Source organism: Pan troglodytes, chromosome 6, assembly GCF_028858775.2.
Source record: "Pan troglodytes isolate AG18354 chromosome 6, NHGRI_mPanTro3-v2.0_pri, whole genome shotgun sequence".
NCBI classification, from domain to species: domain Eukaryota; kingdom Metazoa; phylum Chordata; class Mammalia; order Primates; family Hominidae; genus Pan; species Pan troglodytes.
Window position 1 is genome coordinate 14,028,261 of NC_072404.2, and position 19,848 is coordinate 14,048,108.

The following is a 19,848-nucleotide window of genomic DNA, read 5'->3' on the forward strand; positions in this document are numbered from 1 at the left end:
AAATCCATGGGATTTTGCTCAGGCCTGTATAAGAATTGTGAAGAGTGTGCATTATACTTTTAACCGATCTGCCTTGGTCAGAATGCCTGCTTCTGAAGGTGCAGTAAATCAGAGATGATGAAGCCCCTACCAACAATGGTAACATTGCCAGTGTGAAGGGGAAGGCTGAGGGCACACTGTGTACAAAACATTTGGCTAGACAAAAGAGGATACATAAGAAATAAAAGCTCCTTCCCCTGAAGTCTTTATAGTTGACAGAGCAAAACAGTGCTCACTCTGAACGCATTCACCATGCAACATGCCAGCTAGTGCCAATCAATGGGCGGGCGGCCAGCTGGGAGAGGATAATGAAGAACAAATTCTTTGGCCAGGTGTCCTGTCTGGAGCCAGGTCAGGTGCAGCACAAGGTGAGTGGACTCTCTTGGGTTCCTCTTGGAACCTTCATTTTAAGGGCCAGGGTCTTAAAGCATTTCTTGGTACTTGTATGTATGCACTGACATTATACACATCTCAGAATCAAAAAAATGGTATAAAGCAAAAGAAATGCATTTGAATGTTTTAACGTCTTGTCAAGCAAGGTGATGAAACACATACAAATTGCTTGAACGATAAAGAGCAAGGCAAGTTCAAGGTGAACTTTAGCTAGTTCATGCCTCGTTTTTTTCTTGCAAAGACATGACCTGGCAATGAAGTACCCACTGTTCTCTCATCATTCTTAAAATCCTTTTGGAACCAAAATCACTTCTTTATCTCAATATGCATTCATCCTTTGTAACCACTAGAGAGAAAAACACTCCATGTGCAGATCCAATACTGAGAATCAGACACTGTGCATGTACCCCTACTGAGATGAAAAATCATTGAGTTTAATACTGCTTTTTCAATTAGAAAATATTGCTGTAGTCTTACAGAAAAATTCAATTTTATGTTGGATAATACTCTCAGAATAAAATGATACATTTCAGAAGTAAGAGAGGAAAGGAGGACACCTTCTCAAGTGAGGATATTTGAATATAATAATTAAAAGTAACTGAGTTTATGGGACTTGTACAATCTCCCCTTTAGCAATGTCAAACAAGTATTTTAAAGGAGCAGGACCAATCATTAGACTCAAGTTCACCACAATTCATCTCCCAGGAACATGTATCTCAAGGTTCAAGGTTCAATTCGTGCTTTTGGATTGCAGTAGATTCTCATTGTATTGAATCCTGATGCAGTAAAAAAAAAAAAAAAGAAAAAGAAAGAAAGAAAGAAAGAAAGAAAGAAAGAAAGAAAGAAAGAAAGAAAAAGACTCTGTTGGGGGCATAGTTCTCTCTTCAGCATTCTGAGTCCTGGAATAATGATGCTTTCTGCAATGGACTTTGCTTGTGATACAAACAAAACTTTACTTTTCTCAAGATTTTCTAGTGGCCCCTCTAGCTTCCATACCTTTAAAGTAGTAAATTCATATGGTTGATAACCTTTGAAACTCTCATGGATGGCTGCCATAGTGTGAGAAGTTTTCTCCCAAAAATGAAGCAGAGTGGTCTGCAAAGAAAGACAGTAAAGCTATTAATGTTTTGAATGCCCAGTTCTAGTCCTGGTCCCCAGGGAAGTATGACTCTCTGTAGCTTTGAAGATTCTTTAAAGCATGATTCTAACTCATTTCCATGTTTCCCATAATGCCCCCATTTACACTCTGTATTTCAGCCAAACTAAATGCCTCCCTGTTTCCCCAAATGCTGCCTCCCAGAACTCATGCTGCTCCCACCACCTGGGACTTTCTCCTCTCCATTCTCTTTTTCTCATCTGATCCATCCTCCAAAACCCAGGGTAAATAATTAACGCTCTATTGTTGCAATCCCTCAGCTGATTCTATTTCTCCCTCTTTAAGCTGTCACTGGCTTTCTTAGAACTTATTTCACTTAGCACACTCTGCTCTGTCCTAGAGGTATAGAAAAATAGACTTCACTATCTCCAGATTCTTCCTAAACTTTGAGCTCTTTGAAGACAAGGAACCTAGTCTTAATTTTTTTTTTTTTTTTTGAGATGGAGTCTTGCTCTGTTGCCCAGGCTGGAGTGCAGTGGTGCGATCTCGGCTCACTTCGCCTCCCAGGTTCAAGCAATTCTCCTGCCTCAGCCTCCCAAGTAGCTGAAACTACAGGCGCCCACCACCATGCCCGACTAATTTTTGTATTTTTTTAGTAGAGACGAGGTTTCACCATGTTGGCCAGGCTGGTCTCGAACTCCTGACCTCAAGTGATCCGCCTGCCTCGGCCTCCCAAAGTGCTAGGATTACAGGCGAGAGCCACTGTGCCCAGCCCTGGTCTTAACTGTTACATTTCCTACAACATCCAGCATTCTGCATCCTGCCCTCAGTTGGTGCTCAGTAGCATTGTTGATGCAGTGTTATCCGGAAGGAACTCAGAGGCTATCAGGGGAAACAAAAACAATGCATTGAATACTGACAACCTGATGAGAAAGATATGCCACGAGATGGGCAGACACAATGCTAAGTGAGTTCAGAGGAGGCTTACTGAAAAAGGCGTGACATTCTGTCTGGTACATTAAAAAGAATGGAATTTGGAAAGGCACGGATGGAGGAGAAAGGCACTCCAGGTAGAAGGGACCCCATAAGTAAAAGTACAGAAGTGGGAAATTATGGTATATACAGGAAATAGCTACTATTTGGTTTGGTTAAACGTAGGACCCTAGAAGGCAGAGATGTGGGAAGTGAAATTACGGAAAGGCATTCAGAACTTCACAATGGCCAAAGCTTACTTTTAGCTCAAACACCATTTTGATGTTATTTAAACCTTGTGCCATCCTTGGTTCATTGCAACAAACATTATTTTGTTACCTGGTATGTTGCTAGCATGTGAGACAAGAGATTGCATCTGCTTGCTCCAAGAAGATCCACTTTTTGACACACATCCATCTTCAATTTGTCAAAGTTTTTTTTTGCAAGGCGCACTTGTGTTTGTACCTATGAAAATAAAGAGGAATTTCTGAATCACCCTAACCCTTAAGTAGGTAAAATTTGCAGGTGAAATGAGACCAACAGCAGGCCTTTTCTCTTTCACATATGAAAACACTTTTGAAAATTCCAGACAAATGGGAAGATGTTACAACATCCATTCTTTACCTCCAAAGGAGCCAAATCAGAGTACTGCACATTATGATTTTATAGCACACTTGTCATCCTAATTCTATTTTTCTTAGTCTAATGTTAAAATCCTTTCTTCTCAAGGCATTCACAAACTGATCATGGTTGGGAGAAGACTGGAGACAAGCAGGGTGGTGAGGAAATCAGCTTTGCTCCATTGTTTTCCTACAGTCTTTAGAAGCTGAGTTCCCTCATACCCTTCACTCAGCTTCCCCTAGTGTTAACATCTTATAGAACATGCTACATTTGTTAAAACAAAGAAATTTACAGTGATACAATCCTATTTACTAACCTACAGACTTTATTTGGATTTCACCAGTTTTCCCACTAATGTCCTTTTTCTGTTCCAGGATCCAATCTAAGATCCCGTCGGAGGGAATTTTGACACAGCCTAAAAAAACTATTCCCATGGATGAAACTTTTTACTATTGAGTAACGTGTACTAGTAATCCTCCATCGATCCTTAAACCATACAGGAATTTGGGGATGGAGTGAACGTCAGGGAAAGATTCAGAAACATCTATTTTACACATTATTTCATAACAAAATAGAAAGTTTTACAACTTTACAGCTGCATTGAAAATTGTGAGGTCAAGGCCAGGCACAGTGGCTTAAACCTGTAATTTCAACAATTTAGGAGGCTGAGGTGGGTGGATCACTTGATCTCAGGAGTTTGAGACCAGCCTGGGCAAAATGGTGAAACCCCATCTCTACAACAACAAAGGTGTGGGGTTGCACGCCTATAGTCCCAGCTACTGGGGAGGCTAAGGTGGGAGGATCACTTGAGCGTGGGAGGTGGAGGTTGCAGTGAGCCAAGATTGTGCCACTGCACCCCAGCCTGGGTGACAGTGACAGCCTGTCTCAAAAAAAACAAACAAATAAACATACAACAACAAAACCAAAAAACAAAACAAAATATGAAGTTAAAATTACACCTTCCTTCAATCTATAGTGTCAACACAGCATATTTTGGCTAGAGAAAACCAGCCAATTTTTCAAAAACCACCTTACTGAGGTATGATTGACATATAAAAAGCTGTACATATTCAGTGTATTCAGTGTGATGAGTTCAAATATTAATTTATCTCAGATCATCGTAAAGTTATAGATACTAGATAGGTTACTGAGAGTTGGAAGTAACACTGATGTATTAATAATTCTTTCATCATAGGATACCAGGAGGGCATGGACAATGTCTACGTTGTTCATCATTATATTGCCTAGCAACCTGGTGCAAAGCAGGTACTGAATACGTATTTGTTGGCTGAATAAAGAAATTTTTCAAGCCATTGCAAAAGGTGAGGTATTTGCATGCATTTTAAAGTATAACCTTTAATGTAGTTTAAGAAGTGATGATTTTATTTTCTAATAAAAATAAATACGTAGATCATTTTATATAAAATACATTCATTTTTACCACTAATATGAACATATTCACAATGTATAAAATTATAGGATGTTATATAATAATACTAAATCTAACAGTGAATACAATTTACTTATCACATGTCAGCATCATTCTATTTTGGCTGCTGTTATTACTGTCTCTTACTGATGAGGATTGCGAGGCTTCATCAAGGCAAGTTACTCATGGGCAGGGCTGGCATTCTAAATTAGCCGGCCTGACTCCAAAGCCATGCTATTCTGCCTCTCAAGCAACTTAGGCTACTCACTGGAAAATCAAGAAGCTCAGAATGATGATTCTACCCAGAAATACAAGTTTTCCCTGAAGGATTCTATGGAATTGGAAAATAATGAGGCACTACATTGAACACTACACTGATAGAAAGAATTAATACTCTGTATGAATAGAATCTTGTGTCTATAGCTATGTCAAAACTGTCCTAAGACTTCTTCTGTATTCTTGGTCTACAGATCTGGGAAGATCAAAGATCAGTAGTCACCCAGTTCCTTTCAAACTGACCATACCATGAGCTGGACGGTTCTCCACTGCAGAGCAAAGAGCCAGTCGTTTAAATTCCCTGGGAGCTCTGACTATAAAAAGAGTCTAGGATGAGTAAGTGTTAGAGATTTCCTGCCTTCCTTTGAGAGGAATAGGAAGGCAGAAAAAAGAAAACCTAATTTCTGGAGGGGAGAATCGGGGGAGTCTGGAGGGGAAGATGTTCACTGTAGATCCCTGTGTTGGTCATCGGTTGCTCTGGCCAGGAAGGCCGCCTCAGCTAGGGTACTGAAAGGCATCTGTCTTCAGCCTTTTCCTACGAAGGGGAAGAAAATACACATGGGAGTCGGAGCTTTCAAGTATGTATTCATTCAACACGTATTTACTGAGTGCCTGGTGTGTGTCAGGACCAACGCTAGGAACTAGGGTGTCTATAAAGCTGTAAAGGAATGAGGCACATAACAGGGAGTCAATAAATATTTATAAATGAATGCACATAGCATAAAGACCCCCTCATTTCTTAAGGAGGACAGACAAGTTAGTCACTATATTATAATAGAATGGGAAAATTAAAAATATAGAACTAAGAGGAACAGAGAGACAGCACAGACAAGGAAATGATTAATGCTGGTGGTGGAACAGAGGGGGGTGGGGTTGTAGGATGATGGCATTAAAGCCTTAACTAATGGCCTCCCTGTATTCCCATTCTTTGCCCTGTAACTCTGTAGTGTTCTCCTACTCTGACTCTGAGCTCGGCCATGTGACTTGCGTTGGTCAATGGGATGTTAACAAATGTAATGAAACTGTAAGCTTGACAAAACAATGCCAGCCTGTTTCCACTTTCTCTCTTGCTTCTTTGAGAGGGCCATCAGAATATGCCTGGGCTGACCAGCTGGAGGGGGGTGAGAAACATATGCATGCAAGAGACGTGAGGAGGAGAGACCAGTTGTCCCAGCAGATCAGTCTTTGACCAGCTGACTCTGAGATATGTGAGGGAGCCCAGCCATTATCAGCAGAGGCCCTCCCTGCCCACAGCTGACCACAGACACAAGTGAGCCCACAAAGACGAGAATGGTCCTGCTTACCATAGCCTTGTGTGCAATGAGAAATGCTTATTGTTTTGAGCCATTGAGTATTATGGTTGCTTATTTCACAGCATTATTGTGGTTATAGACAACTGATATAAACTGTAAGGAAACAGACAATGAAGGCTTCTGAAATGATGGGATATTTGAGGTGGGTCTTAGGCATGACTAGGAGGTACAAGGTAAATATAAGGTATTCGTAAGGCTGGCCTACTTATATGGAACCTCTAGATTTTCTAATGAAATGCAAATTAACTTTTTCTGCAGGGGTGTCCATTTTGCTTTTTCCTTTACATTAACATAATCAGTTACTCATAGATTCTCTTATATCTTAGGAGAAAACTTATTTCACTTGCTTATAACACAAAGCTCATGAATTAGTGTAGCTTGAAATGTACCCTAATTTCATTTTGTTTGAATTTTGTAAGGTAATTTTAGAAACCTAGAAGACAACTTCAACACTTGACCCAATGATTCTGAAAGGCCATATGCTTTGTATGTCAACAATGATTATTAAAATACTTAATGCACTGCTGAGTTTCCAAATGCTGAGCCCTTTCCCTGCCAAACAAGGAGGATGCTACACTGTTGGGCGTTTTGAATACAGCAAAGTTCATTTAATATTTTGTGCTCCATGTCTGCTCTAGAAAACACATTTCCAGCCTGAAGCCTGAGGTTAAAACACCAAGGACACAGCCAAGCATAGGCCACTATCAAGAGTCTAATTTCATATGCCTCCAGATGCACTTAAGTGACAAACGTCTTGATTATTATTCCTCTCAACCCTAGATAAGTTATATTCTATTACATAAATATCTTGAGGAGCTCCTGTGGTTTTGAAGGCCCTTTTAAAATTTTCTTCACTCAAATAAATGTACCCTTTATTTCTTAGTTTTATTTCTGTTACCCCACCTATCTTCTCTTATTCTCCAAGTTGTAGGAAATGGTCATTTATTTATTTAGAGATGGAGTCTCGCTCCGTCACCCAGGCTGGAATGCAGTGGTGCGATCTTGGCTCACTGCAACCGCTGCCTCCTGGGTTCAAGCAATTCTCCTGCCTCGGCCTCCCTAGTAGCTGGGATTACAGGCTTGTGCCACCACGCCTGGCTAATTTTTGTATTTTTAGTAGAGATAGGGTTTCACCATGTTGGCCAGGTTGGTCTTGAACTTGTGACCCCAGAAAATCCGCCTGCCTTGGCCTCCCAAAGTGCTGGGATTACAGCTATGAGCCACTGTGCCTGGTCTAATGGCCATGTATTTTAGAGCCTCCTTAGTCTGGGTTCTGTCTTCCTCGGGCTACAGCAATTCAGTTTACCAGAGAAAGGAGCAATGATTTGACTGGCAAAACATCAGAGCCCTTCTCTGTACTTATTCCTTCTAACCTGAAATTCTAACTCTTAGCACCAAATTGAACAACGCATGGTGAAGCCAAAGCTATTCATACTTTCAGTTCAATCTGGCTTTTCTATCCAGTGGAAAGGTCTTTATTATTCTACAACCAATAATATGACAGTAGTTTTGCATTTTTCTAAGAGTTTTATTAACCTTATAAAATAAAACAATGATTCTACTCTCATTTTTATATCTTCTTATAGGAGATAGCTCTGGCCTTAAATCCATTCATTCAGCAAATACTTATTGAGTATCTTCTATATGCTGGTAGCAGTTGGCACAAATGGAATCGATAGTCCATTGGGTATATTTCAGATCAGCGAAGGTGTAACTATGAACTGAGTGAGGTACTCAGAAGGAAAGTCACATAGTCACATAGTCCCTCAAGAATGATTGACCAAGGAATCTGACCCAGAGGGTGTCCTCCGAGGACATGGTGCTCAACCTCTACTCTGAAGGACTAGCATGATTAACTATGCAAGGAGGGAGAGAAGTCCAGTGGAAGGAGAAGTGTGTGCAAGGGTTGTGGGGTGGAGGACAATAAAGCAGGTCCTAGAGCTGAGAGTAGGTCAGTGTAGCTGCGTTGCTCAGAACGAGCAGGAGGGTGGGATGAGATGAGGCAGAGAGGTGAGTTGGGGCACATCCTGGAGCAGCACCTTGTTGGCGTGCTCAGGATTTTAATTTTTATCCTGGAATAGCAGAAACACACTGGAGGCTTTTAAGCAAGGAAGAGAGAGGATCCTATTTTCAGTTTGAAAGATTACTCACTGCAGTGGGAGATGGACTGAAGGAGAGAGTTGAAGGTAGATAAGAATAGATTTGGGCCGGGCTCAGTGGCTCATGCCTGTAATCCACAATTTGGGAGGCTGAGGTGGGCGGATCACCCGAGGTCAGGAGTTTTGAGACCAGCCTGGCCAACATGGTGAAACCCTGTCTCTACTAAAAATACAAAAATTTGATAGTGTGGTGGCACACGCCTGTAGTCCCAGCTACTCAGGAGGCTGAGGCAGGAGAATCGCTAGAACTTGGGAGGCAGAGTAGCAGTGAACTGAGATCATCGCACTGCACTCCAGCCTGGGCGACCGAGCGAGACTCCGTCTCAAAAAAAAAAAAAAAAAAGAAAAAAAAGAAAAAAAGAATAGATCTGGAGTCAAGAGGAAAGATGTTCGTAGTTTAGATTTGGATAGTGATGCTGGTTATGGAAAACACTGCTCTGATCCAAAAGACACTTAAGAGGCAAAGCGGGCCCTGGTGAGGGGTTGAGTGCTGGGGTGTGGAGGATGACTCCTCCGTACCTGACTACCCCAGACTTAATGTTATTGTCTCGCTTGCCTTTCCACCAGCCAGTTCTACTCACATCAACTTCTCATGGACACCTCAGACCACATCGGAAATATTGGCCTTCTTCCCCAGTCAGCTCTAATACTCCTCCGTCATTAACTGGATCTGTTCACCCCTATTTTCCCCTGAGGCAACATCCTGCATTCAGGGAAAATTTTAAGATCACTGAATAAATCAATTACTTCTTTTGGTCTTTAATAAGGTGCCACAAGAGAAAGTCTAAGCGAGCCCATCTGAAGTCACTTCAAAAACAGAAGGTCAGGCTGGGTGCAGTGCTGCATACTGGTAATCCCAGTACTTTGGGAGGCTGAGATGGGTGGACTGCTTGAGCCCAGGTGTTCAAGACCAGCCTGGGCAACATGGCAAAACCCTATCTCTACAAAAGATACAAAAATTTGCCAGGCTGGTGGCACCTGCCTGTGGTCCTAGCTACTCAGAGAGTTAAGGTGGGAGGATTGCCTGAGCCCAGGAGGTGGAGGCTGCAGTGAGCTGTGATCATGCCACTGCACTCCAGAAGCAGCCTGGGTGACAGTAAGACCCTGTCTCAAAAACAAACAAACAAACACCCCAAAACAGGAGGTCAGATATTTATTTGGCTTCATTAAAAGAGGATCTTTTCATCCGAGGCTGATGAACCAAGACCTCTCGAGGGCCAAATAACCAAGAATTTTGCTGAATTCCTTTAATTAACACTTCCTTTAATTAACAATTTATGTTATTTCATTTATCATATATGCATCCACTCATGGCAGAAGCAATTTTCATATTTTATTATGCAAAGAAGTATGTGTAAGTGAATGTGTGTGCACCACACATGTGTGTGGGCAGCCAACAGTAGACTTCAGGATCTATTTTTGGTCTCCCCTCAACGATATCCTTACCTCATCGAAAAAATGTTTCTTCTCAGCATTCCCCTTGAAAACCAGAACAAGACAAGGATGCCCTCTCTCAGTACTCCTATTCAACATAATATTGGAAGTCCTAGCTTTGAGCCATCAGGCAAGAAAAGAAAGAAAAGGCACCCAAATAGGAAGAGAGGAAGTCAAACTATCCCTGTTTGCAGATAATAATACTCTATACCCAGAAAGCCCCATCATCTCTTCCCAAAGCTTCTTGATCTGATAAACAACTTCAGCAAAGTCTTAAAATATAAAATTAATTATAAAAAAAATCAGCATTTATATACACCAACAACAACCAAGCTGAAAGCCAAATCAGGAATGCAATCCCATTCACAATAGCCACAAAAGGAATAAAACACTTAGGAATACAGCTATCCAGGAAGGTGCAAAATTTCTACAGTGAGAATTACAAAACACTGCTCAGTGAAATCAGAAATGACACAGATGGAAAAGTATTCCATGCTCATGGATAGGAAGAATCAATATTGTTGAAATGTCCATACTGCCCAAAGCAATCACAGGTTCAATGCTATTCCTATAAAACTACCAATGACATTCGTTACAGAAGTAGAAAGATCTATTTTAAAATTTCATATAGAACCAAAAAAAGAGCCTAAATAGCCAACGTAGTCCTAAGCAAAACGAACTAAGCAGTAGGTATCACATGACCTGACTTCAAACTATACTACGAGGCTACAGTAACCAAAACAGCATATTGGTGTTATTAATTACCAGTAAAACGTAATTATTAATAATGGCCTATCATGAAAAGAAGCTTCAATTTACTTCTTAGGGCTAGATTTCTCTGTGGGGCCTACATGCACATAAGGCAAAAGCATGGTACGGGTACAAAAACAGACACGTAGACCAGTGGAGCAGAATAGAGAGCCCAGAAATAATGCCACACACCTACAACCATGTGATCTTCAACAAAGTCGACAAAAACAAGTAATGGAGAAAGGACTCCATATTCAATAAATGGTGCTGGGATAACTGCTAGCCATATGCAGAAGACTGAAACTGGACTCTTTCCTTACACCATACAAAGATATCAACTCCAGATGAATTAAAGACTTAAACGAAAAAACTAAAACTATGAAAACACTGAAAGATAACCTGGGACAAACCATTCTGGACTAGGACCTAACAAAGATTTCATGACGAAAATGGCAAAAGCAATTTAACAAAAACAAAAATTGGCAAATGGGACCAAAGTAAACTAAAGAGCTTCTGTACAGCAAAAGAAACTATCAACAGAGTAAAGAGACAACTTACAGAACGGGAGAAAATATTTGCAAACTATGTATCTGGCAAAGGTCTAATATCCAGAATCTATAAGTAACTTAAATTTACAAGCAAAAAACAAACCACTTGATTAAAAAACAGGCCAAAACCATAAACAGACACTATTCAAAAGAAGACATGGCCAAGAAGCATATGAAAAAAATGCTCAACATCACTAATCATTAGAGAAATGAAATCAAAACTACAATAAGATATATCTCACACTAGTCAGAATGGCTATTAAAAAGTCAAAAAATGACATGCTGGTGAGGCTGCAGAAAAAAGGAATGTGTATATACTGCTGGTGGGAATGTAAATTAGTCAGCCTTTGGGAACAGCAGTTTGGTGAGTTCTCAAAGAACTTAAAAAGGAATTACCATTTGACCCAACAATCCCATTATTGGGAATATATCCAAAGGAATGTAAATCATTCTACCATAAAGACACATGCACACATGTGTTCATCATAGCACTATTCATAATAGCAAAGATATGGAATCAACCTAAACACCCACCAGTGGTAGAGTGGATAAAGAAAATGTGGTACATATGCACCATAGCATACTACACAGCCATAAAAAGAAATGAGATCATGTCCTCTGCAGCAACATGGATGGAGATGGAGGTCATTATCCTAAGTGAACTAACACAGGAACAGAAAAACAAATACTGCATGTTCTCACCTAGAGTGGAAGCTAAATATTGAGTACATATAGACACAAAGAAGGGAACAACAGACACCAAGGCCTACTTGAGGGTAGGTGGAGGGTGGGAAGAGGGTGAGGATAAAAAAACTGCCTATCAGCTACTATGCTTATTTCCTAAGTGACAAAATAATCTGTACACCAAACCCCCCTGGCATGTAATTTACCTAAACAACAAACCTGCACCTGTACCCCTGAACCAAAAATAAATGTTAAAAAAAAAGCATTATTAAACAAACAAAACAATTTTCTTCTCTTTACTTTAATAACGTGGTTTAAATGGGGGGTGGTAAGCCTTTTTATAGGCCAAATTCCACTGACTAGACCAGGGATGGACATCTTTACCCAAGTTGAATTAATCATAATGCACCGTGGTTGGCTGATTCAGTGAACAGCACCTGATCAAAGCTGGGTGAATCAGAGCCCTTCCTTAGGATTTCTGAACCTGGAGCTAGAGTGAAAAAGTCTCCTTCCTCTTCTATTGGCTAAAGCATTAGGGGCAGACAATCTTGTCATTTAAATTTCTTGTGGTGTAAGGAACATTGGTCTGAGAGAACAAAGGTGACCCACAAAGAAAAACAGGGGGGAGAGAGCAGAGAGAGAAAAAGAGAGGGAGAGAGAGAGACCGAGAGACTGACAGACCTAGTAGCACTAAAGTTTCTGGATCCAGTTGCTTTTCCTATGGTCACATGGGATTTCTAATTAACTCCTCTGCTTGCCTCAATGAATCAAGAGGGCTTTCTGTTTTGTGGAATCCGGATAGCACGGACACAGGCTGCTTACTTTTGCCTGCTTAGCAATTCATATGAAAGGATCTAAGAAGTTTCATGATAAAGATTTCTTTTTAACTTTGATTACTCCAGTGCTTCTAAAATTTATTTTAGAACCACAGAACCCTTTCCATTTATCAGATACCACCTATTACATGCCATAACATTTGCTTGGGAAATCCCTATTTTACAGAAGAGGAAATCAAGACCCAGATACTCATCTGACAAATAAATATTAGATCCAGACGCAGGTGTATTTGGTTGTATAATCCATGCTCTTTAAACCATGGGACACAGGGTCACAAATCTACCACCATTGACCACGTGACTGACAGTATTCTGAGATGTGCGCAAAATGTTTAGATATCATCTCAAGAACCCCTGGTCAACAATGTTGATCTTATCAGTTTCAAAGTAGGCATAGGGAAACTTCAAGCCACATAGCCTGAACAGAGCTTCTATTATCAGAAATCTTGCTAAGTTTCTTTAGCTCAGGCTTCTCAACACAGTAGAAACAAATTAGCCCATCAAATTCCCTCAAGTGCACTGTGGTCAGTGGATTCCCTGTTTTTAGGGGAAAAATATGCAGAGAGGGTATCTGTTTATTGTGCACCTTGGAGATGATGCCTCTATTTCCTTCATTATCATATCATCATCTTCATCATCATTACTTTTAAGCAGCTTTGTTGAGCTACAATTTAATTTCAGATGTGCAATTCTATGAATTTTTGAACAAATGTATATAGTTATGCAACTATGACCACAATCATGATATAAGACATTCTATATTCCTAAAAGTTCCCGTTGTAGTCAATTCCTTCCCTCAAGTCCCAGCTCCTGCCAACTACTAATCTGACTTCTGTCACTATAGATTATATTTGTCTTTCTACAGTTTCATAGAAATAGAATTATGCCAAGTAGTCTATAGTCTTTTTTTGTGGCTGGGTTCTTTCACTCAGCACAATCCTTTCTGAGAAAAGTGTTGTTGCATATATTAGTAGTGTGTTCTTTTTTATTTCTCAAGTAGTATTTAATTGTATGAATATACTGTTACTTGTACATCAATTTTTTGGCTCTTTTATTGTTTCCAATTTTTGGTGATTTTGAGTAAAGCTGTTATAAATATTTGAGCAAAAGTCTTTGTGTAAACACATTTTTCATTTCTCTTTGGTAAATGTCTAAGGGCAGGATTGCTAAATCATATAGTAAGTGTGTGCTTAACTTTATAAGACATTGCCAAACCATTTTCCAAAGTAACTGCATCATTTTGTATTCCTACCAGCAATGAATACAAGTTCTATTTGCTCCACATCCTCATTAACATTTGGCATTTTCGGTCTTTTAAATTCAAGCCATTATAGTCATAATTATTGTGATTTTAATTTGCATTTCTCTAATGACTAATGATATTGAACTTCTTTTCATATCTTATTTGCCACATATATTTTTAGTAATGTGTCTATTCAAATCTTTCACCTATTTTAAAAATGGGTTTATCTTTTTATTACTGAATTTTAAGAGTTCTTTATATGTTCTAAATACAAATTCATTATCGGACTAAATTTGAAAACATTTTCTTTAAGTCTGAACTTGCCTTTCATTTTCTTAATAGTGCCTTTTGAAATAAAAAAGTTTTAAATTTTGATGAAGTCTGATTTACCAAGTTTTCTTTTATGGTGTGTGTGTGTGTGTGTTTTAATGCTTGTGTGTGTGTGTGTGTGTGTGTGTGTGTGTTTTAATGCCTGAACAAACCTTTCCCTAATCTAAGGTCTAAAAGATTGTTTTCCTGCACTTTTTCTTCTAGAAATGTAGTATTTTTAGCTATTACATTTAGACTTGAGATCTGATTCAAGTTCACATTTACACATGGTGTGGGACAAAGATGTAGGCTCATTTTGTTTTTCCTCAATACGGATACCCAATAGTCCAAGCACCACTTCTTGAAAAACCGCCTTAACTTGGCTCTTTTGTGTACGTCTATTTCTGGACTTTCTATTATTCTGATCTATATGTCTGTCCTTATGCCAATACAACACTGTCTCGATTACTGTCACTTTACAGTAAGTCTTGAAATCATGTAGTATAAATCTTACTCTTTTGTTCTTGTTTGAAATTGTTTTGCCCATTCCAGGTACATCACATTTCTATACAAATCTTAGGGTCAGCTTGTCAATTTCTACAAAAAAGCCTTTGGGGGGTTATTAGGACTGCATTGAATCTGCAGATTTATTGGAAACAATTGACATCTTAATATCTTCTGACCCAGGAATGCATTCTCTCTCTCCATTTATTGGATTTTTAAATTGTCTTGGCATTTTTTGGGTAGATTTTGGTGCACAGGTCTTGCATATATTTTGTTAAATTTATTGTTAAACATTTCATATTTTGATGCTATTATAATTTCTAAAAAATTCAATTGCTAATTGTTCATTACTAGAAATATAATTAATTTTTATAACTTAAGCTTGTATACTGTGACCTTGCAAAATTCAATGATTAGCTTTAAAAGTTCTTTTGGAGATTCCTTAGAATTTTCCATAAAAATTCATGTGGATAGATCTATGTACACATGCTGTCCAAGAATGAAGGCAGCTTTACTTCTGTTTTAATTTATAAGACTTTTATTTTTCTTGTCTTATTATATTGGCTATGTTAAGGTTGAACAGAAGTTTATGTGAGAAAGCATATTTATTTTGTTCCTGATCTTAGGAGGAAACATCAGTTCACATATTTAAAGTGTACAATTAAATCATTTTCAGTATATTCCCAGAGCTGTGTAATCATCACCAAATCAATTTTGGCACATTTTTATCAATCCAAAAAGAAACCCCATCATCATTTCCTTTTGCTAATATTTTGATAATAATTTTTCTTGTCTATGTTCATGAAGGACATTAGCTTGTAGTTTGCTTTTCTTATAACATCTTTTTCTGGTTTTGCTATTAGGGTAACTCTGCTCTCATAAAATGAACTGGGAAGTGTTCATTCCTCTTTCATTTTTTTGGAAGAGTTTATGTAAAGTTGATATTATTTCTTCCGTATATGTTTGGCACATTTTATGAGTGAAGCCATATAGAACTGAAGTTTCCTTTGTAGAAAGATTTTTAACTACAAATATGATTTATTCATAGATATAGGGCTACCATGTTATTTATTTCTATTTGAGTGAATTTTGGTAGCTTGTCTTTAAAGGGATTTGTCCATTTCACTGAGTTATCAAATTTGTTGGCTTAAAGTTGTTCATAATATTTATTATTCTTTTAGTGCCTGTACTGTCTATAGTAATGTCCTCCTTAATTCTAAGTATTAATAATTTATGTCTTCTTTCTTTTGTTTCTGACCAATCTGACTATAGGTTATCAATGTTATTGATCTTTTCAAAAGGCCAGCTTTTGATTTCTCTATTGTTTTCTGTTTATGGTTTCATTTGTCCCTGCTCTTAATTACTGTCTTCTGTGTACTTAGGTTTAATTTGTTCTTTTTTCCTAGTTTCTTAAGATAAAAATTTATATTATTGATTTGAGAACTTCCTTATTTTCTAATAATTAATGGTTTCAATTTCCCTCTAAACATTGCTTTAGCTGTATCCCACACATTTTGATATGTTGTGTTCTCATTTCAATTATTTCAAAATATATTCTGATTTCTCTCGTGACATCTTCTTTAATCCACAAGTTATTTGGATAAATATTGTTGAATTTCCAATTATTCAGGGGATATTACAGCTATATATTTGTTACTGATTTCTAGTTAAATTCTGTCATAACTAGATTACTTTGCATAACTTTGATTTTTAAAAATTTATTCAGACCTGTTTTATAAACCTAAACACGGTCTATCTTGGTGAATGTTTCATGTGCACTTGAAAAGAACATATACTGTGATGTTGAATGGAACATTCTGTAAATGTCAGTGAAGTCAAGGTAGCTGACAGTCTTCTATATCCTTATTGATTTCTGTCTATTTCTTCCATTAATTACTGAAAGATGAGTGTTGAAATCTTCAACTATTATTGTAGACTTGTCTATTTTTCCTTTAAGTTCTTATTCTATTTTTATATTCTATTGTCAGTTGTATACAACATTGGGATTGTTATATCCTTTTTATAAATTGACCCTATTATCATCAATAAATATCCTTATTTCTGGTAATAGTCCTTGTGCTGAAGTATGTTTTTGTCTGATATTAATAAAGCCACTTCAGATTTCTTTTGATTAGAATTTGCAGGCTATATATTAATCTATCCTTTTGTTTTGAATAAATCTGTTTCTTTACATTTAAGGTGTGTGCTATGGACAGCACAGAGCTAGATCTTGCTTTTGAAAAAATCCAATCTATAACTCACTTTACTCCATGTATATCTATAGAGATGACTATGAGACTTACAAAATATAACAAGAATAAATAGGGTTAGTCTGGTGTTAGATTTAAAATAAACTCATTCTGCTTTGAAATAATCACATGTTTTTTCTAAGTTGCTTATAAACCATCTAGAAGTGATCAGTTCTAGATTTGGTCAAGAACACAGTTTAATTTAGTATATTCAATTTTCAAGTTTTAAAATTCTCTTTTAAAAATAGGACAATATTTTCTTCTTACGCAATTTCTGGCACCTCTGATTTCTCAAATGTCACTGGCAGTATTACTGTGCTTGCATACATGAGTTCTTTCTGAGACATAATTCATCTAAGTCTGGTGACTAAATGTATTTAAATATAACTAGCACACATTTGCTCCTTTCATAGATTGAGCTTCAATTTTTCCCTAAAATCTTTCTAACATTTCCAGTTTAAATATCACTGACAACGGAGGTGAAAGTAAAATAGGGGCTTAGTTGCTTTGCTTTCTTTGCTTTCCTTATTAAGATTTAATCATTTAAAATGCATTTTCTGGCTCTGTTCACTGTAAAGGTCTACAAATAACGGCTAACTTAGAAGCAATGAGATCACGGCCTCTGACTATCATGTCCCTCTCTAAGTAACCAGGGCTCCTTGACAAAACTGCTGATTCCAGGACTAGGGAAGGAAATACATAAGATGATTCTGAAATATTCGGTTGTACCAGAAAGCAAAGAAGGCTATTACTGGGGTCAAAAGGACTCAGGAGTCAACCTAAGAGACTCCCACTAGCCAAAAATGAGACACTGTGAGCATCAATGAAGTTAATATTGGCAACGATTAAAACACATCAAATATATCCAAATCTATGAGTTCATAATAATACTTAAAAACAAGCAAATGAACAAATAAACAGAAAAACAAACAAACAAAACCCTCACTGGGCACCTGTAGAGAATGCTAATGAACCAATTCAATATTTTGACAAAGAAAAAGAAGCAAACATTTATCCTGCATATCCTATCAAATTGTCTGTGCTTCAGGACGACCTGATAATTGACAAGGGAGTTATTCATTGCTGAAGCATTCCAACTAATAAATGAAGAAGGAATATAATCTGTTTCCAGTAGCAGGTCTGTCTTTCCAAGGTACTATTTCATGCTCACAACAGCCTTGTTGTTATGAAGATGTTTCATAAACCTCAGGCCATTCCAGGTTTTAATTTTCCTGACACCATTACTTACTTCTTAATTCCTTTCTTCCCTCTCTTCCTCCTCCCAAGCAATATAATTGAACACCTATAGCTCTCGGTGCTGGAGATAAGCAGAGAATAAAGCAAAGTCTTTGCTTTCATGATGGTTATGTTGTAGTGGGTGAAACTGGACAATAAATAACAAAAGTAAACATATTGTCTGTTGGTGAAAATAAAGCATTGTAAGAAAGATATGAGTGCAGGGTTTGGAGGGGTAGTAGAGGATTCTGTTTCATATGGAATAGTCTTGGAAAGACTTTCTGAGAAGGTGATATTGGAGCAGAGACCTGGAGGAAATGAGGAAGCAAATCATACTGATCTCAGGGGGAAGAGGACTCAGCAGAAAGAAGAGTGAGCACAAAGGCCCTGGGAATGGAGTATGCGTGGCTTGTTCTAGGAAATGTGGTCAGTCTCTTTAATTATGTGTTTCTTTTCCCATCTGTTTTACATGTTCTGTAAGTTCATCAACAAATAGAGAACATGATCTTTCCTCTTAATCTAACTTAATGGGTGATTGAAAAACTGACTTTTGAAAAGGTACCTATGACAATATAAATAGTTGTAGTAATAAGCAGCCACAGAAAACTCATTTATATATACAGTTTTTCTTTATGCTTTTATAACGAACCTAGTGCACTAGAAATGAATGAGCTTTAAATGTGCATATAAAGTTGCCCCCCACATTATAGTGTGAGAATTTCCCCCAAGACGGCAAGAAAAAAAATGAAAGCTGGGCGTGGTGGTTCACGCCTGCAATCCCAGCACTTTGGGAGTCTGAGGCAGGTGGATCGCTTGAGCTCAGGAGTTTCAGACCAGCTTGGGCAACATGGCAAAACCGGGTTTCTACAAAAAAATAAAAAAATCAGCTGGGTGTGGTGGTGAGCACTGATAGTCCCAGCTACTCAGGAGGCTGAGGTGGGAGGATCACTTGCACTGTGCTCCAGCCTGGGTGACACAGCCAGACTCTATCTCAAAAAAACAAAAAAACAAAAAAACAAAAAACAGAGAGAGAGACAAGTGAGACAATTCATACTCTTTAATGCAGGAACACAAACACGTCCACTCTTAGCAGCGTCATTCTACCACTGCGCTGAAGAGAATTACACCTGAATAGTGGGGGAAAGAAACTGAAGAATGAGTGAGAAAGACTTTAAACCAAGGACAGAGAGAAATACATGTTCCACTGCTAAGAGAAAGAGAGGAATGGGGTGGTTAAACATGGCCTTGGAGACAAAAATTCCACCATCTGGAGGGCAAAAGAGAGAAAGGATCATCTCATGTGCTTGTCAGGTTCAGCACTTGAGGTAAGGAAAACGTGGGGCGGAGTGAGAGGTTGAAAAGAAGGTGGGGGATAAAGCGGGGAGGGGCACAGAGTGGGCTGGCCAAGCTGATGCTTAACCTTGCTCAAGGAGGGAGCAGGGTAGAGAGATTTCAGGGACAGGGAAGTTGAAGTCAATAAAGAAGCAAAAGGAGAGGAAAAAGAGGGAAGAATCTGTATGTTTAATGCTGTGGCTAAGACGGTTAATCATCAGTATTTTGCCAAAAACAAGGAAGATGTGGTTGTCATTTTACTTCATTTCCTCCTAAACATTCATTTTAAACTCCAACAATTCAGTGATAATAAATAAGCAGTGACAACATTAGGTTTTCCAGCTACATCTCTGCTGAATTTATAGGAGTTTAAATTGAATCATCCAGATAATACTCCCTTCGCATGCATGAAAACTGTTTAAGAT

The 19,848-nt window shown here is 38.3% G+C and overlaps 1 protein-coding gene across 40 annotated transcripts in view; it reads right to left on the reverse strand.

Moving 5' to 3' along the window:
* The window catches only part of ICA1 (islet cell autoantigen 1), a 154,019-nt gene that overhangs the window by 42,998 nt on the left and 91,173 nt on the right, over positions 1 to 19,848 (reverse strand). For 36 of the 40 annotated variants that reach the window (XR_010158774.1, XR_010158771.1, XR_010158784.1 and 33 more), the window contains 2 exons: positions 2,840 to 2,965; positions 1,429 to 1,527 (listed from right to left, as the gene is read on the reverse strand). Coding sequence is in view for 14 of the 40 variants with exons in the window: in XM_063815228.1 (XP_063671298.1) it covers positions 1,429 to 1,527; positions 2,840 to 2,965 (225 nt within the window). In the remaining 26 variants the exon portion in view is untranslated. Of the gene's footprint in view, positions 1 to 1,428; positions 1,528 to 2,839; positions 2,966 to 19,848 lie in introns of those variants that run through there. The other 4 variants (XR_010158788.1, XR_010158793.1, XR_010158795.1 and 1 more) reach the window with 1 other exon arrangement.